Consider the following 23,909-nt stretch of genomic DNA (forward strand, 5'->3'; position numbering starts at 1 on the left):
CCTTTAAACTGGAGGACTGGACATGCGGTCATGCTATGTGGAGTCAACTGACTTGGTGTCGTGGACTGCTGCTGCCTACACATAGAGGTGCACATTCCATTCCACATTGATGTGTACATGTGCAGTCTGTATGACTGACTCCTTTAGCTGTTACAAACACATGTCCCGTGTTATTTCAGGTATCCTGCCTCATCCACTGCCCACACTCCCTAGGTGGACCCCCATAGCACCCTTTTTCCACCCATGTCCCCATTCCCTCTGCTGGACACTGACCCCTCTAGCGCCAATGCGGAGGCCCAGTGTTAGGTTGAGGTGGTCAGGGAGTCACAGCACCACAGCTGTAACACCAGGTAAGGGTGTGCACTGTTAATCTTGTTAATGGCTGGTGACATATGCACCCTAAGAGGGGCATGATATGGCTGCTGCTCGACTCATAGCCCGTAGCTGCCTTGCAATGCCATCTGTCAGTCAGTGCAGCGTAAGAGTGCCTCCACCAACCTTCCTCTATGCCTGAACTTGCTGGAGCCTCCACTCTGTGCACAGCCCTCCTCAGAGTCTGTGAGCTGCTGCTCGGCTCATACCCCATAGCTGCCCTGCAGTGTCATCTGTCATCTAGAATGGTACTGGGAGCTGTGCCATCTCCATCTGCCCCCCCCCCTAACTTCTAAGACTCAGATGGAATAACGTTGGTATAGTGGCTCCACCAACCTGCCTCCATCCCCGAACTTGCTGGTGCCTCCACTTTGTGCACAGCCCTCCTCCGAGTCTGTGAGCTGCTGCTCAGCTCATACCCCATAGCTGCCCTGCAGTGTCATCTGTCATCTAGAATGGTACTGGGAGCTGTGCCATCTCCATCTGCCCCCCCCTAACTTCTAAGACTCAGAAGGAATAACGTTGGTATAGTGGCTCCACCAACCTGCCTCTATGCCTGAACTTGCTGGAGCCTCCACTCTGTGCACAGCCCTCCTCAGAGTCTGTGAGCTGCTGCTCGGCTCATAGCCCGTAGCTGCCCTGCAGTGCCATCTGTCATCTGTAAAGGTACTGGGAGCTGTGGGAGCTGTGCCATCTCTACCCCCCCCCCTTACATTTCAGACCCAGAAGGAATAAGAACTACTGCCAGTTCGTGATATGTTTTTTTTCACTCAATGTACACTTCCTGTTCCTCACTGAGACCTGGCTGTCACCATCTAACACTGCTACACCTGCTGCTTTGGTACTTCTTCCACTGTGTTTAAACATACCCCTCGCCACTCGGGCTGACGGGGAGGGGTTGGTATCCTCTATCGATCCTCTTTATCGTGTATTGTGTCCCTTCCAGACTCTCTTCTTTACAGTATCAATTCTCAGTCTTCAAAGGTTTCTTTTATGTGGCTTTCCGTCTGCTATAGCGCCCTCCTGGCCCTATCCCTTCCTTTTCCGTGGACCATGACTCATTTATTCGTAAAGCACGTCCTTTTCCAACTTTCAGTGCTACCAAACTTCTAATCCCCTCTCTTATTTTCTCTTGACTCTTCTATTGCTCCTCCCTGATCTTTGGTCATCCTACCTCCCACTTAACCCATCTTTGTTCTATCTATAAATCCTCCATTTGTCTCTAGTTTTCTCTGTCCCCCAGTGACTCTATCTTCCCTACCCTTTCTTCTCTTTGCTGGCTCCCTTTTCATAGTCGACTTAGGTTTAACGTTATATGTCTTGTCTTCATATTGCTCCATAATCTTTTTCCTCTCTATCTCTCTTCGCTGTTTTTCTTCTGTTTCCCGTCTCAATCTCTGCACTTGCTGCCCCTTTTTCTCCTTACCGTCTCTCATCCTCGTCATGTTTCTGCTCCTTTACTCTCCTAGCCCCTCTCCATTGGCATGTGCTCACACTGGATCTTCGATCTCTTTCCTCTTACCCTCTCTTTCATACCGATCTCAAAGAACCTTTTCTTTCCTCATGATGTCTTTATTGGTTTCCCACTTTGATACGATGTACTGTTTTGATTGTACAGCACGTTGGTGTATAGTGCTATATGTAAATACCAATAAAATACTAATACAAATTTGCCATGTCCAGCAGCCACTCCATGATCAGGGGTGGGTTGGCCTATTGGGTACTCTGGTAACTACACAGTGGGCCTCATTTGTGAGTTGTTTCCACATTTTCTCATGGGAATCGGGTTGGCCTTGTAGTTGAAGTGTGATATGGGGTCACTTTGGGTATCATTTCCATGTACCTCTTTTTGTTCCCAGTCCACACCTGTCCATGTTGCAGGAGCATGCAAAACACCTGACTCTCTCATTCAATATAAATATAAATAAATGTTAAACCGACCATAACGTTCTTGGTATTATGAAAACATGGCCAAATGCTCCAACCACAGGGCTGTCAGGACTTTACTGCACTGAGAGCCTTGACAAAGACAATTTCCTGGAGAAAAGGTTTGCATGTGGGCTAATTTGCATGCCCACAATACCTTGCTGTTGCGTCTCAGAACTGGGGGTGAACTTCTAGAGATGGCTACTAGGGGTGCTGTTGAGTGAGTGACTCAGCTCAAATGCATTTCCCTACTTTCAAATTTCAGGGGAAAGGTTTTTTTTTTTTAAACCCACCATAACTTTATTGGTGTTGTGTATATATTTAACACCAGTGTTAGATTGCCCTCTGCTGTCCAAGTAGCACTGTGCACCCCTGTGTGTCCTTCCACTTCAACAACAGCTGTCATTTTAACAAACAGAATAAGCATGGTTCTACACGGTCACCTTCACCTTCCACTATCTCAAACATTCGGAATCATTTTAAGTTACTTATTTACACTTTCACTTCTCTTCGCACAGGACACGGTGGTCCCAGGGTAAATGAACAGTTAATTACCAGCTCAATATTGAAGCCTCCAAAGAGTGAAACGCTGAAGGACGAATGCCTCCTCACAAGCTAAAACTGAAAGCAGGTGCTGTAATTATGCTACTACGCAATCTTATGCCATCGCAGAGACTCTGTAATGGAGCATGGTTGAGAATTATGCATCTGCAAAGACACATCATAGAGGCCCATGTAATTAGTGGAACTTAGATACTGTTCTTATACCACGCACACATCTCATTCCATCTCATACAAATACACATTTCATAATCAAAAGAAGACAGGTACCTGCACACCTAGCCTTTTCAATGACCATTAATAAATCACAGGGACCTATGCCCCTTTCCTGGAAGTGATCAGTGGTAATTCTGATATTTAAGAAGGGGGACAGAAGTGACCCTTTGAATTACTGACCGATAATGACCTTTAAGATATGCTAGAATGGCGTATGTCACACCGGGAACGATATGCAGTCTATCCATCGAAATAATATACATCAAATCATTATCCATCAAAATGTATTCAATGAAATGCTTTTCCAACGAAAAGCATTTTTAGTCAATTATTTTTCATTGGATTTTCAACTCCTACATACCTTTAAAATAGATGTATGGATGTTTGGGTTGGACATTCAGTGGGTCGAGTAAAGGGTTACATTTTGAAAATTGTGTTTTGGGGGTCTTGGGGCAGACCCCCTCCATGGGAGGCTGGGGGGGGGTTAGGAAGGGACCTCCCCAATAAACACCACAAGTTAGAGAGAGCTGTCCAGTGCTGAAATACATTATAGATTTCAGCACTGGACAGCTCCCCTGACTGGTGTAGTGTGCACTTTCATTTTATTTTCTAGGACTGGGGACCTTTATTTTATTTTTTGGGGGGGTTGGAGGGGACCCCCCAATAAAAAATAAAATAAAAATGCACACTTCACAAGTTAGAGGAAGCTGTCCAGTGCCGAAATACATTGCAACTGCATTGAATAGATGTCAGCACTGGACAGCTCCATGTAACGATATAACGTTATGCATGTTTCAGCGACTTTCCATGCACAAAATGTAAAGTGTTTATATAACGAAACCCTATTCAATGAAAGGGTTTTGATGCATAAACACTTTGCACTTTATGTATGGCATTTCGATGGAACATTTTTCAATGAAAAGGATTTGGTGGAATGAACCCTCGAAGGAAAAACTTCGATGGAAAGACTAGTAACCACCAGAACGGCTAGTACATATATTATTTGCACAGAATTTCATTTGAAACATATTTTCTCGAGTTATTAAAATGTTGCATTTTTACAACATTGCTTAGCATTTATATTATTGAGTATGTTGTCTTTTTTCAAACAAACTTATTACAACAGTGTCTTGTATTAATAGCCTAGAGCAAATTCTGGCGTTTTACCACTCTGCTAATGTAGTAATGTATTAGAATGTAAAGTGGTCTTGTATTGTGCCCGTCTGCTACTCTGTGTGGCCTTGCTGCACATAATATGGGTGTGTGGTGTGGGTCTGAAATGCTATGATCTGTGTGCTCAATTAGGGGTGCATTGTTAATGCCCTCTGTGGAAATCGGTATAATATTGTGACCCCAACCGCATTGTTCAAATGTATGTTGGCCTACGCCAAGCTGTCTAAAAGTACACTGTGAACATAGGTTCCGCGGCAAGGTCTTGACCTCAATGTATTGTGTAAACCGCCATCTTGGATTTAGCCGCCATTTTAGGTATTCTTGCAGTGTGGAAGTCACCCCGAACCACAAAATGGAGGCCGAATGACATTGCGAGTAAAGACTTCGGCCATGGTGACCTCCGCACACGTGAATAAACAATATGTCCGCAAGCTATTTATTAGGGTCATGAACTAAGACCCTGTCCCCTGTTCAACCTCTTGTAAATCTGTAACAGTATCAGCGGAACTGATCTAAAACGTATGTTCGACCTGGCTACGAACCCTAGCCACAGTTCCAGGAATGATTAATCTGCAAGAGGGCTGGCCAATGCAGTACGAAACGTATAAAAGACAGAGCATCCAGATATTCGGTCTCTCCCACTTGCGGTACGAACCTTATCGTTGAAGGTTCGTATGTGAGTCAGAGAGCCGAATAGCTATTCGCATGTCGATTGACTTTGATACTTTGGTAAACTTTGAACTTTGAAATAAAGCGCTTTATATGGTCCTTTGTAACCTGTGTTGGTGTGTTTTCTATTTTTGGCTTCCCGGCCTCATGTCAATTTTTATGTTTCCACAGTTGGCGCCCGAATAGGGACCCTCAAGATTGATGCCGGATCATTGAAGGTTGACGCAGACTATCGAATCGGGATCGGACGGTGTGATTCTGCGGGCCCGACCGATCGAGACGCGATACCTCGGCAGCGCTGCACGATCCGATCCTTGGGCGATAGTCGTGCGGTCTGACACGGCATCTTGACGAGGGTCCAAATCCGAGGTGGGCAGATTTGCCGAAAACCACTAAAACGCAGGTAAAACTTCGTTAGTTGAAGTCCTTTGAAGTCCTTTGAAAACCGTACGGTCCTCCTTAGGTTTGGTCAGGTGCAGTCGTAAGGCTCTTAATTTAACCCTGACATTTGAATTTGGTCAGGTGTAGTCGTGACCCGGCTCTTAATTTAACCCTGACATTTGAATTTGAAGTATTGTATCTGCAGACACAATTATTGAACCAGGTAACACCAAGTCTTTGAGAAATGCCTGGGAAATTGTCTAGCTGCTTTAGGGCTTTATTCCGCAGCGATCGACAATCCTTTGAATTTAGCCGTCCGGCACCACAGGAGGGGTCGCCGGCGTGTACTATGTACTGTAAGTATGGCATTGGAAGTATTGTATTTAATGATATTTGGCACAGACAGACCAGAAATGCCTCCGAATTTCAGTGGCCAATCAATGGTAGTTTTGAGATCCCCTGTATTGAATACTTAGAGTCGATTCTGCTTAAAAAGAAGGCTAGGCCAGCGGCCTTCGATGTGTTACAAAATTGGAAAAAGGAAGCATTACAGCAGCTTAAGAGTAGGGATAAGCATGCACGACGTCATAAAACGAATGCCGAAAAGGCATTGTTATATGACAAAGAAAAACGATTAGATGAAACCCAGAGAATGGATAGAGCTTTCTCGCTCGGAGTCCAAAAAATTTACCCTTCTAAAGATTTTCATGTTTCTGAGGAGTTTATTGAAAAGATATTAAATGAACGGAGGCCTGACTCTTCAGCGCCACCTCCATATGCTCCTGGTGCGGGCGCTTTGCCCGTTCCTGTTGTTGTTCCCGTTGCTACTCTCACTCCTCCCGCGCAGCCTGCTGTTCCCAGTTCTTTGGCCGTCGCTTCTCTGTCTATTCCGTCTGTTACACTACCTCTTTCCTCTGTACCTCAGTTAGGCCCCCCTATCCTTCCGATTTCGGGGAGTCCCGTATCTACTGAATTAGACCTTGGTGCAAGGTCGAAAATTGTGACTCGTAGTACTGTTCCTGCGGGCAGGAAACAGGAACTATTTGCTTGGGCTAAACATTGCATGGAAAAGGGTGATCAAAACGATGCATTTTTAACATTGTCTAATTTGCACGATTTTCCCGAGTAAAACGTTTTTATTGAAGGGCTGGGGATTCACTTAGGTGTAATGTGGGGTAGATTGCAGACTTCGGATCTCCCACAAGGAGTGAGAGATCTGAACGATCTAGCACTCTCGAGGGATACCGAACAGAAGGTACATGGGCATGTCGATAGACTATTCAAATTTAGACAGGATTTTGAAAGATTGCGAAATGAGGATGATGAAGACGATAGAATATATATGCAGAAACGGTTCCTTTCGTGCCGAAGATCAGCACCCGAGGAAGTACGAATTTGCACTAGAGATGCGGTCAGATGGATCTCGGATTCATCGATACCGCCAGATGAGGTATACGATACCTACAGTCAATATACGGTAGAAATGCAAAGGAAAGTAATTCAAGTGATGGTACAGCACTTACAGGAAGAATGTATAAGAAAGAAGGTTGGTTGCCCCATAGAATTAGTTGGTATTTGTAAAAGAGCTTTTTCGCCCGACACCTCTACAGCTGCCTTAGCGCTCGATTTGGCCTTATTACTCAGTAAGCGGTCGGAGGTCCCGGTATCTCAGTTGCCTATGAGAGAGGTCCCTCCGACCTTTGTCCCAAAAGTAGAAATCCCCGCCAACGCGGCGGCTGGTACTCCCGCGGTGGATATCCCAGCACACTATGTATCACAGTTTGTTCACGTCCCGTTCTCTCGACAGGAAGTGAACACGATCAGACAATCGGTACCAGATATTAGGAAGAACCCGACAGGGTTTTATAAGGAAATCGAATCCGTTTTGCAGTCTTCTGTGTTCACCTTAAGTGACATGGATTTATTGTTTCCAGTACTTTTGCCTGTCGATGTATGGAAACAAATACGGACAGTAGATGATGTGCCGGGATTAGGGGATACATGGGTAAATCTAACTAGACTAGATGGGGAACGACCAGCTGGTGAGAAACCACCCCAGGTAATACTCACTCTACCCGATAGAATAGTTGCCAAATTAAAAACTATAATTCCAGAAAAAAGGATTATTTGGGACAAGCTTACTGCCTGTGTCCAAGGGAAAACCGAAGGTACCACCGAGTTCTTTAATAGGTTTGAACAAGTATTCTCCGACTTTAGTGGACAGGATTTGGGTACCGAGTCGGGGAAGAGGTTGTTTGTGGACAAATTCGTGCGTGGATTGTTGCCTGACATCCAGTCACAGATTATGTCCTCGGAGAGCGCTTGGCAGGCAAAATCTCAGTCAGAGGTTTTGCACATGGCTCAGTATTATGAGAATCGGGTTAATAACGAAAAAGAGAAAATCGAAAAAAGAAGGGGTGACCTGAAAACTAAGGTATTATTGCAACAAATAGTTAGAAACCCCAGAGGAGGTACGACGCAAACCAGAGGTCAGTACATTCCGAGAGGAAATACTCCTCCAAACATTAATCAGTGTGCTTATTGCCGCCAGGAAGGTCACTGGCGAGCACAATGCCCTGCCCTCAGTCAGAGGTCAGGAGGCACATTTGGAGGTATGGGTAGGCGACCACGGGGCCGCCCTGGAGCAGGGGGCCCTGATAGGGGTCAGCTTCTACGAAATCCCCAGCAACCTTTTTCACAGGAAAATCAGACTCCGAGTATGGACTCGAGAAATATATTTGATCACCCTTCTGCCGTCTATCTTTCTGAGGAACTTCCCTTTGATGAAGTTCTGCCTTACTAGGATTGCCCGAAGCAGCGTTTGGAACCACGACCTATTCCTGTTATTCAGAAGGGCCCCTATGTTGAACTGTTGGTAGGGAATAGGAAACACCAATTCTTGATCGACACTGGAGCACAGAAGTGCTCCATTGACCATTCTCGGGTTCCAAACATTCCCCTGTCAGGGCAATCAAATGTTTCTATAGGGTTTTCTGGCATACCAACTGTTTGTCCGGTCTCTGTGCCGGTGTCTGTCTCTTTGGGTCCTTTTACTGACCAGTGCCCTTTTCTTCTTACTTCAAACTGTGGAGAAAATTTGCTGGGGTTGAATTTGTTGAAGAAACTGAATGCAGTGATTCATTGTTCCCCTGATGGAATAAGATTGACAGTTTCACCTCAGCAACCCTTTAACTCCCAATATTTGACCCGACCTCTACCTCCTGAATTTGACATTGTCCCAGAATGCTTGTGGGCAATAGACGACAATGATGTCGGGATTTTACACATTGACCCTGTAAGAATAGTATTAAAACATGGGGTCAAGCTACCGCGCATTCCGCAATATAAAATTTCGATCGAAGGCGAGCGCGCTTTGAAATGCATTGTCTCCGATTTTGTGCATCGTGGAGTGATCGAAGAGATTACAGGTAGTTTATGTAACAGCCCGATCTTACCGGTATATAAGAAAGGCGACAATGCAATTCCGTACCGGTTTATAATAGATCTTCGTGCTATTAACCGGGTAGTGGCTCCACAATTTCCAATCGTGCCTGATGTAACAACGATTTTAACAATGATCCCTGCTACGGCTACGCACTTTAGTGTCGTAGATTTGAAAAACGCCTTCTTTAGTATCCCGATACATGAAGAGAGCAGGTATTTGTTCGCGTTCACCTTGGGGGGACGCTCGTTTACATTCACTAGGGCGCCTCAAGGGTATACTGAAAGTCCTAGTATCTATAGTAGGGCTTTAAAAGAGCAGCTCGACACCCTTGAATTGCCACCTACTTGTACGCTGCTTCAATATGTAGATGATTTGCTCCTGGCCGCAGACTCTGAGGAAACTTGTAAAGAAGGCACTATATTGTTGCTTGTTCATTTAGCTGAAAATGGTCACAAAGCTTCTCTTAAAAAATTTCAATATTGTTGCCAGGAGGTTGCCTATTTAGGCTACCTCCTGTCAAAGGAGGGGAGAAGATTGACACCTGAACGAATCAAACACATTTCTGGCATGTCTGTCCCAAAAACGCAGAAGGAAGTCAGAGCCCTGATAGGGATGGCGTCCTACTGTAGAATGTGGATCCCTAACTTTGCCCTAGTGGTAAAACCGATGTTGGCTTTGACGAAGAAGGGCATTTCTCTGCCACTGCCATGGGAATCGGAACAACAACGATCATTTGAGCTTCTCAAAGCCGCGCTGTGTTCAGCACCGGTTCTGGGTACACCAAATTACGATAAGGCCTTTGTTTTGTTTGTGCATGAGTGTAATGGATGTGCTTTGTCTGTGTTAACACAGGAACATGGAGGGAAGAATAGGCCGTGCGGCTATTATTCCTCCGCCCTCGATCCTGTTGCATGCGCTTTGCCGCGATGTCTGCGCGCTGTTGCTGCTGCTGCTGCGTCTGTTAAACAGAGTGAGGGGATGGTTCTAGGCCACGATTTGATTTTGATGGTACCTCACTCTGTCGATATTCTACTGAACAAAACTCAAACGCAACACCTTACTTCTGCCCGGTTGACCAGGTATGAATTAGTTCTATTTGCTCCTCATATCCAAATTAAAAGGTGTTGTGTTCTTAATCCGGCTGAACTTTTGCCTCTCCCGCAAACTATTGCTTGCGGTGATGATGGATCACATGACTGCCTATATGCCACCGAACAAGAAACGAAGGGCAGAATAGATCTCTCAGATATTTCTTTGGAAAATGCGGAAGGGGAGCTGTTTTGTGATGGCTCCTGCTTTAAACTTCCGAATGGCACATCCACAGCTGCTTATGCGGTTACGACCTTGAATAAGGTCATAGAGACTAAAAGGATTCCGCATAACTCTGCGCAGGCCGCAGAGATTATAGCATTGACCCGTGCTTGTGAACTCTCCCAAGGGCTTAGAGTTAATATTTATACGGATAGTCAGTACGCCTTTGGGGTGGCTCACAACTTCGGAAAATTGTGGTCGGAAAGAGGGTTTTTGACCTCACATGGGACCAAGATTCAGCATGGTCCCCTAATAGTACAGTTACTCTCGGCACTCTCACTCCCCAAACAGCTAGCGATTATGAAATGTGCAGCTCATCGAAAGGTCATAGACGATGTGGGCAAAGGAAATGCTTTTGCAGATTCAATAGCTAGACAAACAGCCACAGACCTTAGCACAGACATGTATATCACGAGGGAAGTGAGAGATGGTTGTATAATAGATGAAGGTATTGGGTCTGTACGGGATATTCAGACTGATGCCACTGTTGATGAATCTAGGAAGTGGGCTGAAGGCATGGGGAAATTGGATGACGAAGGGTGTTGGGTGGACGCATCTAACGGGAAATGGTTGCTTCCAGATTCCTATGTGATTGCAATGGTTACGATGGCACACGGCCCAACACATGTGTGTGCTCAACAGATTGTGAAAATACTGCAGCAGGTTTGGGTGAATGATAAGATTTTGGAAATAGCAAAAAGATACGTCCAGAATTGTATAATCTGCTTGCAGCATAATGTGGGTAAAGGGACAGTGGCTCCAAGGGGAAGTTTCGGACCTCCCTCTGTTCCCTTCGAAACCATTCACCTTGATTTTATTGAAATGGAGCGTTGTAACAACTTGAAATATGTTCTCATTATTATTTGTGCTTTTAGCAAATGGGTCGAAGCTTTCCCCGTCAAAGATGCCACCGCCATGACGACCGCAAAGATCTTGGTCAAAGAATATTTTCCTCGTTTTGGGCTCCCGAGGATAATCTGGTCGGACAATGGGCCCCACTTCATCGCAGCCGTAATGTTGCAAATATGTGTTGCCTTGGGAATAGAGAAACGTTTTCATTCAGCTAGGCACCCTCAAAGTGCGGGGTTGGTAGAAAGACACAATGGTATTCTAAAGAACAAACTTGCAAAAACATGTGCTGATACTAAATTGAAATGGCCAGATGCCTTACCTATTGTTTTGTTAGCAATGCGCACCACACCCCAGACTAGAACTGGGCTCTCTCCATTTGAAATAGTGATGGGAAGACCCGCCAATATTTGGGGTCTCCCTAAACCTAAAGCCCTGAGGGATGTGGAAAATGTATTATTCGTAGACTACTGTAACCAATTGACTAAAAATCTGTATTTCATTTACCACCAGGTGAATGCTGCCTTACCTGTACGGTTTACGGGCCCAGGACACGATATATTGCCGGGCAGCTGGGTCTTGGTCAAGGCCTACGAAAGGTCTTCCTGTCTCGCGCCTCGCTGGCGTGGACCCTACCAGGTCCTATTGGTCACCCGAACGGCAGTCCGAGTGGCGGGCAAGAAACATTGGATACATGCAACGCATCTGAAGAAGATTCCTCACCCGACGCCACACGCTACAGAAGAAACAGAACCCCTCGCTGATGCTACGATCTCTGATCTCGGAGTAGCAATCAGCGCTGTGAGTGCATCGGAGAAGTCCTCTGAGCCCGAGGAGCTCGGGGAATCGTCCATCTTGTCTCCACACTCTTTTGATCAATCACTTCCGGAAAATCCTGTTTTGAGTTCTGCGACTTCCGTCGCCACTGACGCGACGCTCCCCTCAGGGAGCGACGATACTCTGCTTTTGGATTCAGCAAACTTGGGTACCATCAGGTACAATCTCCGATCACGGGAAAAGTTGTTGCACGACCGTCGTGCATCGGAAGGGAAGAAGTGATTGAAATACTGATATCTTTTTTCTTTTGTGAACAAAGGAGAAAAGGAGGGTTCTGTTGGCTAGGGTTGGGAAGGACTAAGAAGTCGCTCGGCCGAAGTGCCGCCAGCAAACGAACATTTGGGGCCGACAATCGGGACAAGCACGATGCCTGCCGCTTTCGCCACTGCTCCTCATATCGAACTTTCTAACAAAGAGGTGACCAATTCGAACAATGGACAATGCTCCTGGGCCCTGAAAACGTACTGTTGTGTCTTTGTTTTTATAATTGTTAGTTTTGCAACTGCTGCCGTGGGACTATGGTACTTTGAAGACATTTATCCTTTGAAGCCTTTGTTACCGACCGAAATTGTACCAACTGTTTTGACTCCCTCTGTACACCTTCATACTCTGTCCCCTAGGGACTCTCGGCATAGACAGAAATATCATAATAACACTTTGATGATAGTGATGAATGCTACGCATGCAATATTTAATAAGAGCAATTGTTGGGTTTGCACGCACTTGCCACAACATGGGAACAAGGGACTGGGATGGTATATACATCCCTTACCTCTGACAACCTCCTGCTATGCTTCTCTTAGAGCACTTTTCTTTGGCCGATGGAATGATAGCATCTCAGGGAACTTCGATGGCACTAATTTGAACGAATTTGAGAGACGTGAATTGACTCCCCTGGGATGCTCGCTTTTCGCAAATAGGAGTAGACCTAACATCGCTTCTATTAGGCCGTCTGATAAACTTTCTTCTCCTTTTCAAAATCTAATATCTTTCAAGATGGCTCCGATAGGCAATAAGGATGCCATGCCTCCTTCTTATTCTATAAATCACAATCCTGATTCTGTCCCTTTCTGTGTACAGCGAAATGGCACTAGGCCAATGGGAGATTTTGAGCTTTGTGTAAATATTGTAAACTTGACTGGGGAAAATAGGCCTTTGTATGTAGGGGGACCCGTTTATTTTGTTTGTGGTAATTTAGCTTTTCCCTGGTTGCCTAAAGATTGGCAGGGAACTTGTTACTTAGGGATATTATTACCAGGTGTGTTTATAGCTAGTACCTTAGAGGTATCTAAGGCTCGCCCACGGCGAGATAGCGATGGAGATACCCCCGGACAAGTGTTCGGGGATATAGCCAAATCAGTAGTCCCTTTCTGGGGACAAATAGCAAATTCGGAAAACATTAGGGGATTAGCGAGGGTATTGGAGAAAACGATCAACCGGACCACAGACATACTCTACAATATGACCTTAGAGCAAAAGGCGATAAGATTGGTAGCGTTACAAAATCGAATGGCATTAGATGTCATTTTAGCTGAACGGGGTGGAGTATGCAAATTAGTGGGGTCCGCTTGCTGTGTTTTCGTACCAGATTCTTCACCAACTATATTCAAAGCAATTCAGAATTTACACACTCTCAGTTCTGAAGTCCATATCCCTGTAGGAGACTGGAGCCTCAGTACTTGGTTTTGGGATTCTCTGCGATCTTGGGGGTGGAAGGTGCTTTCCGTTATTTTAGGTATTTTAGGGACTCTGTTATTCCTTTGTTGTTGTTTTCAATGCCTCCCAAGTATATGCGGAATGATGGGAGGATGTTGTGCTCAGGTAATGAGTGCAATAGGGCGCAAAATATACACCCCGAAGACAGCATCTAAAGAGTTCATGTTGCAGGAAGTTCTTGTGAACGACCTTATGGCTATTGATGTTTCGGACAATGATGCGGAACCTATAAATGATAATGCCTTTAAGTATTTTCAAAAGTACTAGAGAAATTGTGTTTTAGCACTTGGCATAGGCCAAAAGGAGGGTCTGTGGAAATCGGTATAATATTGTGACCCCAACCGCATTGTTCAAATGTATGTTGGCCTACGCCAAGCTGTCTAAAAGTACACTGTGAACATAGGTTCCGCGGCAAGGTCTTGACCTCAATGTATTGTGTAAACCGCCATCTTGGATTTAGCCGCCATTTTAGGTATTCTTGCAGTGTGGAAGTCACCCCGAACCACAAAATGGAGGCCGAATGACATTGCGAGTAAAGACTTCGGCCATGGTGACCTCCGCACACGTGAATAAACAATATGTCCGCAAGCTATTTATTAGGGTCATGAACTAAGACCCTGTCCCCTGTTCAACCTCTTGTAAATCTGTAACAGTATCAGCGGAACTGATCTAAAACGTATGTTCGACCTGGCTACGAACCCTAGCCACAGTTCCAGGAATGATTAATCTGCAAGAGGGCTGGCCAATGCAGTACGAAACGTATAAAAGACAGAGCATCCAGATATTCGGTCTCTCCCACTTGCGGTACGAACCTTATCGTTGAAGGTTCGTATGTGAGTCAGAGAGCCGAATAGCTATTCGCATGTCGATTGACTTTGATACTTTGGTAAACTTTGAACTTTGAAATAAAGCGCTTTATATGGTCCTTTGTAACCTGTGTTGGTGTGTTTTCTATTTTTGGCTTCCCGGCCTCATGTCAATTTTTATGTTTCCACACCCTCCTCGGCCCAGTTGCACCCCTCTCCCTTGAACCCCTCCTCACCTGGCGGCACCAGAGCTTGCGGGAGATCTGGAAGTAGGCCACGAACATGAGGCAGAGCGGAGCCAGGTAGGTGACCAGGAAGAAGCAGGTGTGGTAGATCTTGGGGTACACATCATCTGGAAGAATCCATAAGAGAGAGCAGCTTCATGAGCAACATGGGCGAGACGATGATCAGAGGAGCTAAAGGAGCACAGGATTACCCTGAGAGGTCCACTCATTGCAATAATAGCCCTTAAAGAGCCTGCCTCCTTTGCAATCCATAGCAATACATTGATCAATTTAGTGATTCACATGCAGTGGCTGCATTTTCCACCTGGACTTTTTTCAACATCACCAGCAGTGATTGACGCATTGTCCACCATCTCCAGTCGAAACAAGTACACCTTAATTTTACAGTAATGTCAAGCACCGAGAACCAACTCCCACATGCAAGACCAATGTACAAAGATGCCAGTTCCTTCTGGTTTTGAACCTAGCCTATCATCATATCCTCGCTAACACCTCACCCTCTTCTCTTGCAGAGCCATGTGAGTGCCTGGAGACTGCCTTCGGGTGGTAGCGATGCACTGTACAAATTAACATAACATAACTGAGAGCACCTACAGTTGATATGCTGATATGCAGTGTGAGCATGTACTGTCGCCATTCTAACGTCAGGCAGTGAGGGCATACACCTTCTCCATTCTAATGTCAGGCAGTGAGAGCATCTAGGCAGTGAGAGCATGCACCGCCTCCATTCTAATGTCAGGCAGTGAGAGCATCTAGGAAGTGAGAACATGCACCTTCTCTATTCTGATGTCAGGCAGGGAGAACATGCACCACCTCCATTCTAATTTCCGGCAGTGAGAGTATGTACCGTCTCCATTCTAATGTCAGGCAGGGATGACATGCACCGTCTCCATTACAATGTCAGGCAGTGAGAGCATTTATTGTCTCCATTATAATATCAGACAATGAGAGCATGCTCACTCTCCTTTCTGATGTCAGGCAGGGAGAACATGCACCGTCTCTGTTCAGATGTCAGGCAGGGAGAACACACATCATCTCCATTTTAATGTCAAGCAGGGAGTACATACAACATCTCCATTCTTATGTCAGGCAGGAAGAGCATGCACTGTCTCCATTCTGACGTCAGGCAGGAAGAGCATGCACTGTCTCCATTCTAATGTCAGGCAAGGAGAGCATGCACCATTTTCATTCTAACATCAAGCAGTGAGAACATTCACCATCTCCATTGGGATGTCAGGCAGGAGGAACCCACCAGCTCCATTCTAATATCAGGCAGGGAGGACATGCACAGTCTCCATTATAATGTCAGGCAGTGAGAGCATGCTCACTCTCTATTCTGATGTCAGGCAGGAGAACATGCACTGTCTCAATTCTAATGTCAAGCAGGAAGAGCATTCTCTGTCTCCATTCTAATGTCAGGCAGGGGGAACACACACGGTCTCCATTATGATGCCAGACAGTGAGAGCATGTACCGTTTCCATTCTAATGTCAAGCTGTGAGAACATGCACCATCTCCATTGGGATGTCAGGCAGGAAGAGCACCCACCATCTCCATACTAATATCAGGCAGGGAGGACATGCACCGTCTCCATTCTAATGTCAAGGAGGGAGAGCATTTATTGTCTCCATTCTAATGTCAGGCAGTGAGAGCATGCTCAGCTCACTCTCCATTCGGATGTCAGGCAGGGAGAGCATGCACCATCTCCATTCTTATGTCAGGCAGGAAGAGCATGCACCGTCTCCATTCTTATGTCAGGCAGGAAGAGCATGCACCGTCTCCATTCTTATGTCAGGCAGGAAGAGCATGCACCGTCTCCATTCTTATGTCAGGCAGGAAGAGCATGCACCATCTCCATTCTTATGTCAGGCAGGGAGAGCATGCACCGGTCCATTCTTATGTCAGGCAGGAAGAGCATGCACCGTCTCCATTCTTATGTCAGGCAGGAAGAGCATGCACCGTCTCCATTCTTATGTCAGGCAGGAAGAGCATGCACCGTCTCCATTCTTATGTCAGGCAGGAAGAGCATGCACCATCTCCATTCTTATGTCAGGCAGGGAGAGCATGCACCGGTCCATTCTTATGTCAGGCAGGAAGAGCATGCACCGTCTCCATTCTTATGTCAGGCAGGAAGAGCATGCACCGTCTCCATTCTTATGTCAGGCAGGGAGAGCATGCACCGGTCCATTCTTATGTCAGGCAGGAAGAGCATGCACCGTCTCCATTCTTATGTCAGGCAGGAAGAGCATGCACCGTCTCCATTCTTATGTCAGGCAGGAAGAGCATGCACAGTCTCCATTCTGATGTCAGGCAAGGAGAGCATGCACCATCGCCATTCTAATGTCAAGGAGGGAGAGCACCGACTGTCATTGTGCTTATATCATCCAGTGAGAGCCACCACCATCTCCATTCTGATGGCAGGCAGAATGTGAAATCTTATGTCAGGCAAATAGAGAACACACCTGTTCCATTCTTATGTCAGGCAGAAACAACACCCGCTCTCTCTGGGGGTGATTTCACACAGTAAGAGCACCCACTGTCTCCGTGTTGATGTCAGGCAGGGAGAGTAGGGATTCTATCGTTTCACATAGGGAGAGCTCCCGCTGTGTTTGTGCTGATATCAGGCAGGGAGTGAACCCTTCTACTACACGCTGATGTCAGGTTTGGAGAACCTGGCTAACATCGGGCAGTCAGAGCACCGACCATCTCTATTTTAATTTCAACAGGGAAAGGACTTACTGCCTACATGCTGACGCCAGGCAGGGAGAACACACACTGATTCTGATACTGTAAGAGCAATCCCCTGTCCCCATGCTGATGTCAACTATGAAGAGCATACACCATTCTTGTGCTGATGTCAGGTATGAAGTGCACCCCCCGTCTCCATGCTAATGCCAGACAGGGAGTGAATCCATCGTCTCCATGCTGATGTTAGTCAGGGAGTGCACCCACCCTCTCCTTGCTGAAGTCAGGCTGGGAAAGTACACACTGTTTTCATGTTTATATCAGACAGGATGACCATACACCTTCTCTCTGATGGGGCGAAGCATACAGGGGGAATACATTTGGATGAATCCCAATTCACCTGCATGTTCACTCTATTCAGGTAATTTGGGTTTGGACAAACCTTTTAGAGAATCAGTGACAGATGTGGGTTAATCTCACGACAATGTCATGCTGATGAAATGTTGCTGTAAACCTTTGGTTAAAGAGGTTAGACATACTCCTGTCAGCACATGTTCAAAGCAAACGAGGTATAAAGTTAAAAAAGACAAAGGGCCTCATTAAAACTTTGGAGGCAGCCATGGTGCTATTAGAACCATGGCTGCCTCCAAAATCGTGTCTGGGTCCGGGTTCCCTGAATGGGGAAATACCGGGCCATTCTGACTTTGGAAGGTCTGGTATTTCCTCTTTCAGGGAACCTGGGCCCGGTCCTTCCTCATTCCCATTCGAGCCCCCATACGGCCCAATGGGAATGGGGAGGGAGCTAACAACGGGCCTGTCAATTACGGGCCCGTTGTTAGTTCCCTGGTCCCCTCGCGGGACCCGCTCTGGACGTCTGGAAAAACCAGACGTCCAGAGCGGGTCCTGCGAGGGGACCTCATAATAGTGTGGAGTGGGTTTAACGGCGCCGGCACCATTACCGGCGCCGTTATACCCATTCCGCACTAGTCGTAATGAGGCCCAAAGTGTTGTAAGGGATCAGGAGTAAGAGTCGGGCACAGTAGCGGATCAGGAGTAAGAGACGGCCGCAGTGGCAGATCAGGAGTAAGAGACGGTCGCAGTGGCGGATCAGGAGTAAGAGTCGGACGCATTGGCGGATCAGGAGTAAGAGCCGGTCGCAGTGGCGGATCAGGAGTAAGAGTCGGACGCATTGGCATTATATTTTTGGTCATAGACTTTTACAGTGAAATAAAGAAAGGGTTGGGAGTAAATCCTACCCCTCATTCTAACACTATAAGGGGTTTCCCTGCCTCAACAAAACTAACTAGTGTCTGTGTCAGGATGTCCCAAAGTAAAACTTCCCCCATCCTGTGTCCAAACCCTAACCTGACCCTCACATGCTAAACCTATCATAGAGTGAAAGGGGAATGTCTTCTAACTGCCCCCCTGCAGCTACTTTCCACAGTTCTAATTTATAGTTCAAAAGGTGAAAATTATACAAATGCAGTTCCATCAATCTCGAGGGTGGCTGGGGGGCAGGAGGGGGACTTTCTCTGAGTTTATTCACCTTTTCAAAAGGTATCCAATATAAAGGGGCATGGATCTTCCCTTGTCTTTCCACACTTCACACTTTATCAACGTCAACAAAGTTTCACCAGTTTCAGGGGGCGTTCCTGCCCCTGAGTTCCTTCTTTCAATGATCTCCACTTTAATGGGGCATGGGTCTTCCCTTGACTTTTCCACGTATATATTTCCCAGGTCATGGGGTTTCCCTTCCGCTAAGTTCCTTTATACTTCTACTAATGTTTTCTACTCTTAAAGGGTATGGGTTTCCTCTTGACTTGCTTCTGTCTTTCACATTCAGCCCTTTAGAGTCTTTCCGCTTCACCCCAAGTGAATGGCTCTTCCCTTTGAATTCTTCCACTTGTTGCATTTTACTTCCACAGTTCGCTTTACTCAAGGGGCATGTGTTTCCCTTTCAGTTTTCCCTTATGCATGCAGTTCTTTACAATGTTCAATTGCTCACACTCATTCCTCTTTCTACCCTTGGTATACTCTACTGCCAGGGTATTTGTAACTTTCTTATTAATCCTTACAAGGTATATGACTCCTCCCTTTTGTATTCACAATTTCAGGTTCACTTCTTCTCTCATGACTGGTTTACTCTCCGGCCAGGATATTACTTCACTACTCTTCTCTTCTCACTCCTGGATTACCTACCTGCCAGGATATTAAATCACTTCTCTTCACACTCCTTTCATGGGTGTGATTCCCAGCCTTTACTTCACTTCTCTTCTCACTCCTTTTTTTACTCTCCTGCCAGACTATTACTTCACTTCACACTCCTGGTTTACTCTACTGCCAGGATATTGCTTTACTTCTCTTCTCACGTGTTTCCCGGGTGCGAGTCTCAGCCTTTACTTCGCTTCTCTTCTCACTCCTGAGTTACTCTCCTGCTAGGATATTACTTCACTTCTCACTCTGGGTTTACTCTCCTGCTGGGATATTACTTCACTTCTCACTCCTGGTTTACTCTCCTACCAGGTTTTTACTTCGCCTCTCTTCTCACTCCTGGTTTACTCTCCTGCCAGGATCTTACTTCACTTCTCACTACTGGTTTACTCTCCTGCCAGTATGTTACTTCACTTTTCACTCCTGGTTTACTCTCCTGCCAGGATATTGATATTACTTCACTTCACACTTCTGGTTTACTCTCCTGACAGGATATTGCTTCACTTCTCTTCTTTCCTGGGTGTTAGTGCCAGTTTCACTGGTTGCCTGGTACACTAAACTGCCAGTGCTTTTACTTTCTCTGTTTACTCTTTCTTTCATCCATATGACAATATGTTTCCAACGTTGGGCCACTGATCCTTTCTTGACAAAGTTCACAACTGTGTTAATTTCTCTTTTCAACGGTTGGGTTTCCAACCCTCTCTCAATACAATTTGCATGTTTATCAAATCTCCTTCTCAAGCATTGTGTCTCTGACCCACCTTTAACACTGTTTGTATATATATTAAGCATATCAAATCCTCTTCCCAAGCATTGGGTCAGTGCCCCTGTTCCAACAATGCTTTCATATGTGTCAGTTTCTTTATTGTCTTTAATTGGGCTGCCCCGTGTTACACTGTGACACAGTATTCACCTTCACATGCCCCGGTAACCCATTTGTTCTCCCTGGGTTTACTGGGCACAGTGGCGGTCCTCGTGTCTCTTCCTCTGATTCTCTCTTGACACGCTGACTGGGGGTATGTCCCGTCAGCCGGTCAGCTTTCCATTTTCCTTCCTTTACTCCGGGTGGCTACATCAGCCCACGGTCGTCAAGCAGTAAACTTCATTCAGCTCAGTGTTCTTGCATACAGTTCATGTCAGCCTCTGTGCTGCTTCTTACGATTTTCTCATCTCTGGAGTACCATCCGGCTTTCAGAACAAGTTACATACAGCTTCTGACTCTACCTCTCTCTCTCTCTCACAGGGAGCAGCTGTGGCAATTGTAACATTACTTCCTGGCATTGGTCAAGCGTTTCCAAAGCCTGGAACATAGTGTTGGCTTCCTGCATATAGCCATGTTCATTGTTCCATTCCTCCTCCTCTTCTCAGTACTATTTACCTAAAAAAGGTAAATAAGGTGATTGGTTGGGAAAACCTGGAAAATCATTATGTATATCACAATAGGTCATACAGGTATGTTGCAAAGGCACATGGGTGTCATGTGGAATTGGGTCGGCAAGGTTATTTTGGTACAATGCTTTTGTTCTGTCCCACTGGTGATTCTGCTCCACTACGTGGTCCTCCAGCCGATAGCCACCACCAGGGTAAGAGTCAGGTAGCTTCTGTGTTTTCCTGGCCACGTGGTCCTCCCGCAGATAGCCACCACCAGGGTCAGGGAGCTTCTGTCTTTCCTTGGCCACGTGGTCCTCCCGCAGATAGCCACCGCCAGGGTCAGAGTCAGGGAGCTTCTGTCTTTCCTTGGCCACGTGGTCCTCCCGCAGATAGCCACCACCAGGGTCAGAGTCAGGTAGCTTCTGTCCTTCCCTGGCCACGTGTTCCTCCTGCAGATAGCCACCACCAGGGTCAGAGTCAGGTAGCTTCTGTCTTTCCCTGGCCACGTGGTCCTCCTGCAGATAGCCACCACCAGAGTCAGAGTCAGGGAGCTTCTGTCTTTCCCTGGCCACGTGGTCCACCCGCAGATAGCCACCACCAGGGTCAGAGTCAGGTAGCTTCTGTCCTTCCCTGGCCACGTGTTCCTCCTGTAGATAGCCACCACCAGGGTCAGAGTCAGGTAGCTTCTGTCTTTCCCTGGCCACGTGGTCCTCCTGCAGATAGCCACCACCAGAGTCAGAGTCAGGTAGCTTCTGTCTTTCCCTGGCCACGTGGTCCACCCACAGATAGCCACCACCAGGGTCAGAGTCAGGGAGCTTTTGTCTTTCCCTGGCCACGTGGTCCTCCCGTAGATAGCTACCACCAGGGTCAGAGTCAGGTAGCTTCTGTCTTTCCCTGGCCACGTCAGGGAAGCTTCCCTGCAGAGAATCAGTGACAATGTTACTAGATTCTCACAGTGTTTACATCTATAATGGCTTGCACCCACATGTTTAATATAGAAATCTAGAAATCCAAATTAACTCTGTTTACCACTGCCAACAATTATAATCTTTTTTTTTTTTAAATGTAGTGCCATATACATGATAAGCAAAATAAAAAAAAAAGGGCTTGGGAGCATTTATTTGTTTGCATTACTTTGAGAAATGCACAAGTCGACTTATTCACAAAGGTGGACTGCACCTTTCTAGGGGGCTATGCAACACCTCAAATGAGGCGCTGTCCTAATTAGATAACCTTCACACAGGCGCATGTCTCCATTTCCTCTTCCTGCCCCACCTTACACCTCTCATCCCCTAACATTTCTCTCCCTTCCTGAAGTGTGTTAGATCATATTGTGTATGTTTTTTCCAAAGAATCAGCCCAAACTTACCCAAAATGCTTCCTAACTACTATGAATATATATGTCTCTTAACCCCTTAAGTGCCATGGACGAGTATGCTCGTCCTTTTTGCATAGACTTGCATAATAGCCTGACACTTTTAAAGGAGATTTGGGCAGGAACACAACTCGGCAGGAACCCGCTAAGCTACCTGCACTTCACTGGGAGATTTGCAGGAGCCTGCAGGTCACGTCTGAGAAGGTTCCTGCAGGCTTAGCTCTCACTCACAGCCGCTGTGCTGATGTCAGAGAGGAGAGTGCTCCTTATGAGCTGAAGACAGGGAAGAGATGGTCTGATAAGTGTTTGTTACATCAGGGGGAGGGGGGTGGTGTCCGTGCTTTGTGATGCTGACATGCCTCCCAAGAATGTGGAGTAATGGCAAACAGTATTGAGAGCCCCCCTCAATCAGCACCAATGTCGATATGCTCCCTGGGTGAGCATCATGCCGGTCAGGTAGCTCAGCGAGTAGAGCGCTCGCTTTGACATCCAGTGCAGAACCTGCCGACGCAGGTTCGAATCCCAGCAGAGTCAAACTCAGCCTTTCATCTTTCTGAGGTCGATAAATGAGCACCACACACCGTGGGAAATAAGCAGCGCTCAGATACCTGAGGGTTCGTAGCGCTATATAAATGCAAATTAGTATTATTAATGCCAATCATTACTGAGGGGGCCTATCCATCAGCATTAATGCCAGGTAGTACTTAAGGTCTACCTCCACAGGTATTAATGCCATGCACTATTGAGGGGCCACAATCAGAATTAGCATCAAGTACTATTGAGGAGCTCCCCCATGATCAAAATTGTGAGGCAATATTGAAGGCCTGCCTCCATAACCATTATTTTCAAACATTTTTATTTTTACCAGAAGTAGTGTCGAGCATATTGTTGGGGTTGACTCTAGCAGCATTAGTGTCAGGCAGAGACGGTGCAAAAGAGATGGCAAAGTATTTGCTGGTGTCAGGAAGGCGCCTGGCGTCTCTTTGGAGAAAGGACCACCTTAGTCCTGCGCGTGCTGTTACTTTTTCGCAGGTGGCCTGAGAACATTGGGCGCACATTGGGGGGATGTCTAGCAAGGGCAGGTTTTCCTCTATGATCTTGCATTCAGTGCTGGTGTGGCCGTGCAGCCTGTGGGAGTGTACATTGGATGGCCTTACGGCATGGGCAGGCTTTCCTCTGGGATCCTTCATTCAGTGCAGGTGTGGTCCTGCAGCCTGTAGGAGTGTACTTTGGGTGGCCTTCTTGCATGGGCAGAGTTTCCTCTGGGATCCTGCATTCAGTGCTGGTGTGACCCTGCAGCCTGTGGGAGTGTACGCTATGTGGACTTCTGGCAAGGGCAAGTTTTCCTCTGGGATCCTGCATTCACTGCCAGTGTGTCCCGCAGCCTGTGGGAGTGTACGTTGGGTGGTCTTTCACAGGAAGGCTCTACTCTGGGATCCTTCATTCAGTGCTGGTGTGGTCCTGCAGCCTGTAGGAGTATACTTTGGTGGCCTTCTTGCATGGGCAGGTTTTCCTGTGGGATCCTGCATTCAGTGCTATGTGGCCGTGCAGCCTGTAGGAGTGTACTTTGGGTGGCCTTCTTGCATGGGCAGGTTTTCCTGTGGGATCCTGCATTCAGTGCTATGTGGCCGTGCAGCCTGTAGGAGTGTACTTTGGGTGGCCTTCTTGCATGGGCAGGTTTTCCTGTGGGATCCTGCATTCAGTGCAGGTGTGGCCGTGCAGCCTGTGGGAGTGTACATTGGGTGGCCTTACGGCATGGTC

The 23,909-nt window shown here is 46.6% G+C and overlaps 1 protein-coding gene across 1 annotated transcript in view; it reads right to left on the minus strand.

Moving 5' to 3' along the window:
- HCRTR1 (hypocretin receptor 1) overlaps positions 1-23,909 on the minus strand; it is a 185,673-nt gene that overhangs the window by 96,751 nt on the left and 65,013 nt on the right. Inside the window, exon 5 of the mRNA XM_069625247.1 lies at positions 14,499-14,614. Within this exon, the coding sequence (XP_069481348.1) occupies positions 14,499-14,614 (116 nt within the window). The remainder of the gene's footprint in view (positions 1-14,498; positions 14,615-23,909) is intronic.

Source organism: Ambystoma mexicanum, chromosome 11, assembly GCF_040938575.1.
Source record: "Ambystoma mexicanum isolate Mex_15411 chromosome 11, UKY_AmexF1_1, whole genome shotgun sequence".
Taxonomy (NCBI): domain Eukaryota; kingdom Metazoa; phylum Chordata; class Amphibia; order Caudata; family Ambystomatidae; genus Ambystoma; species Ambystoma mexicanum.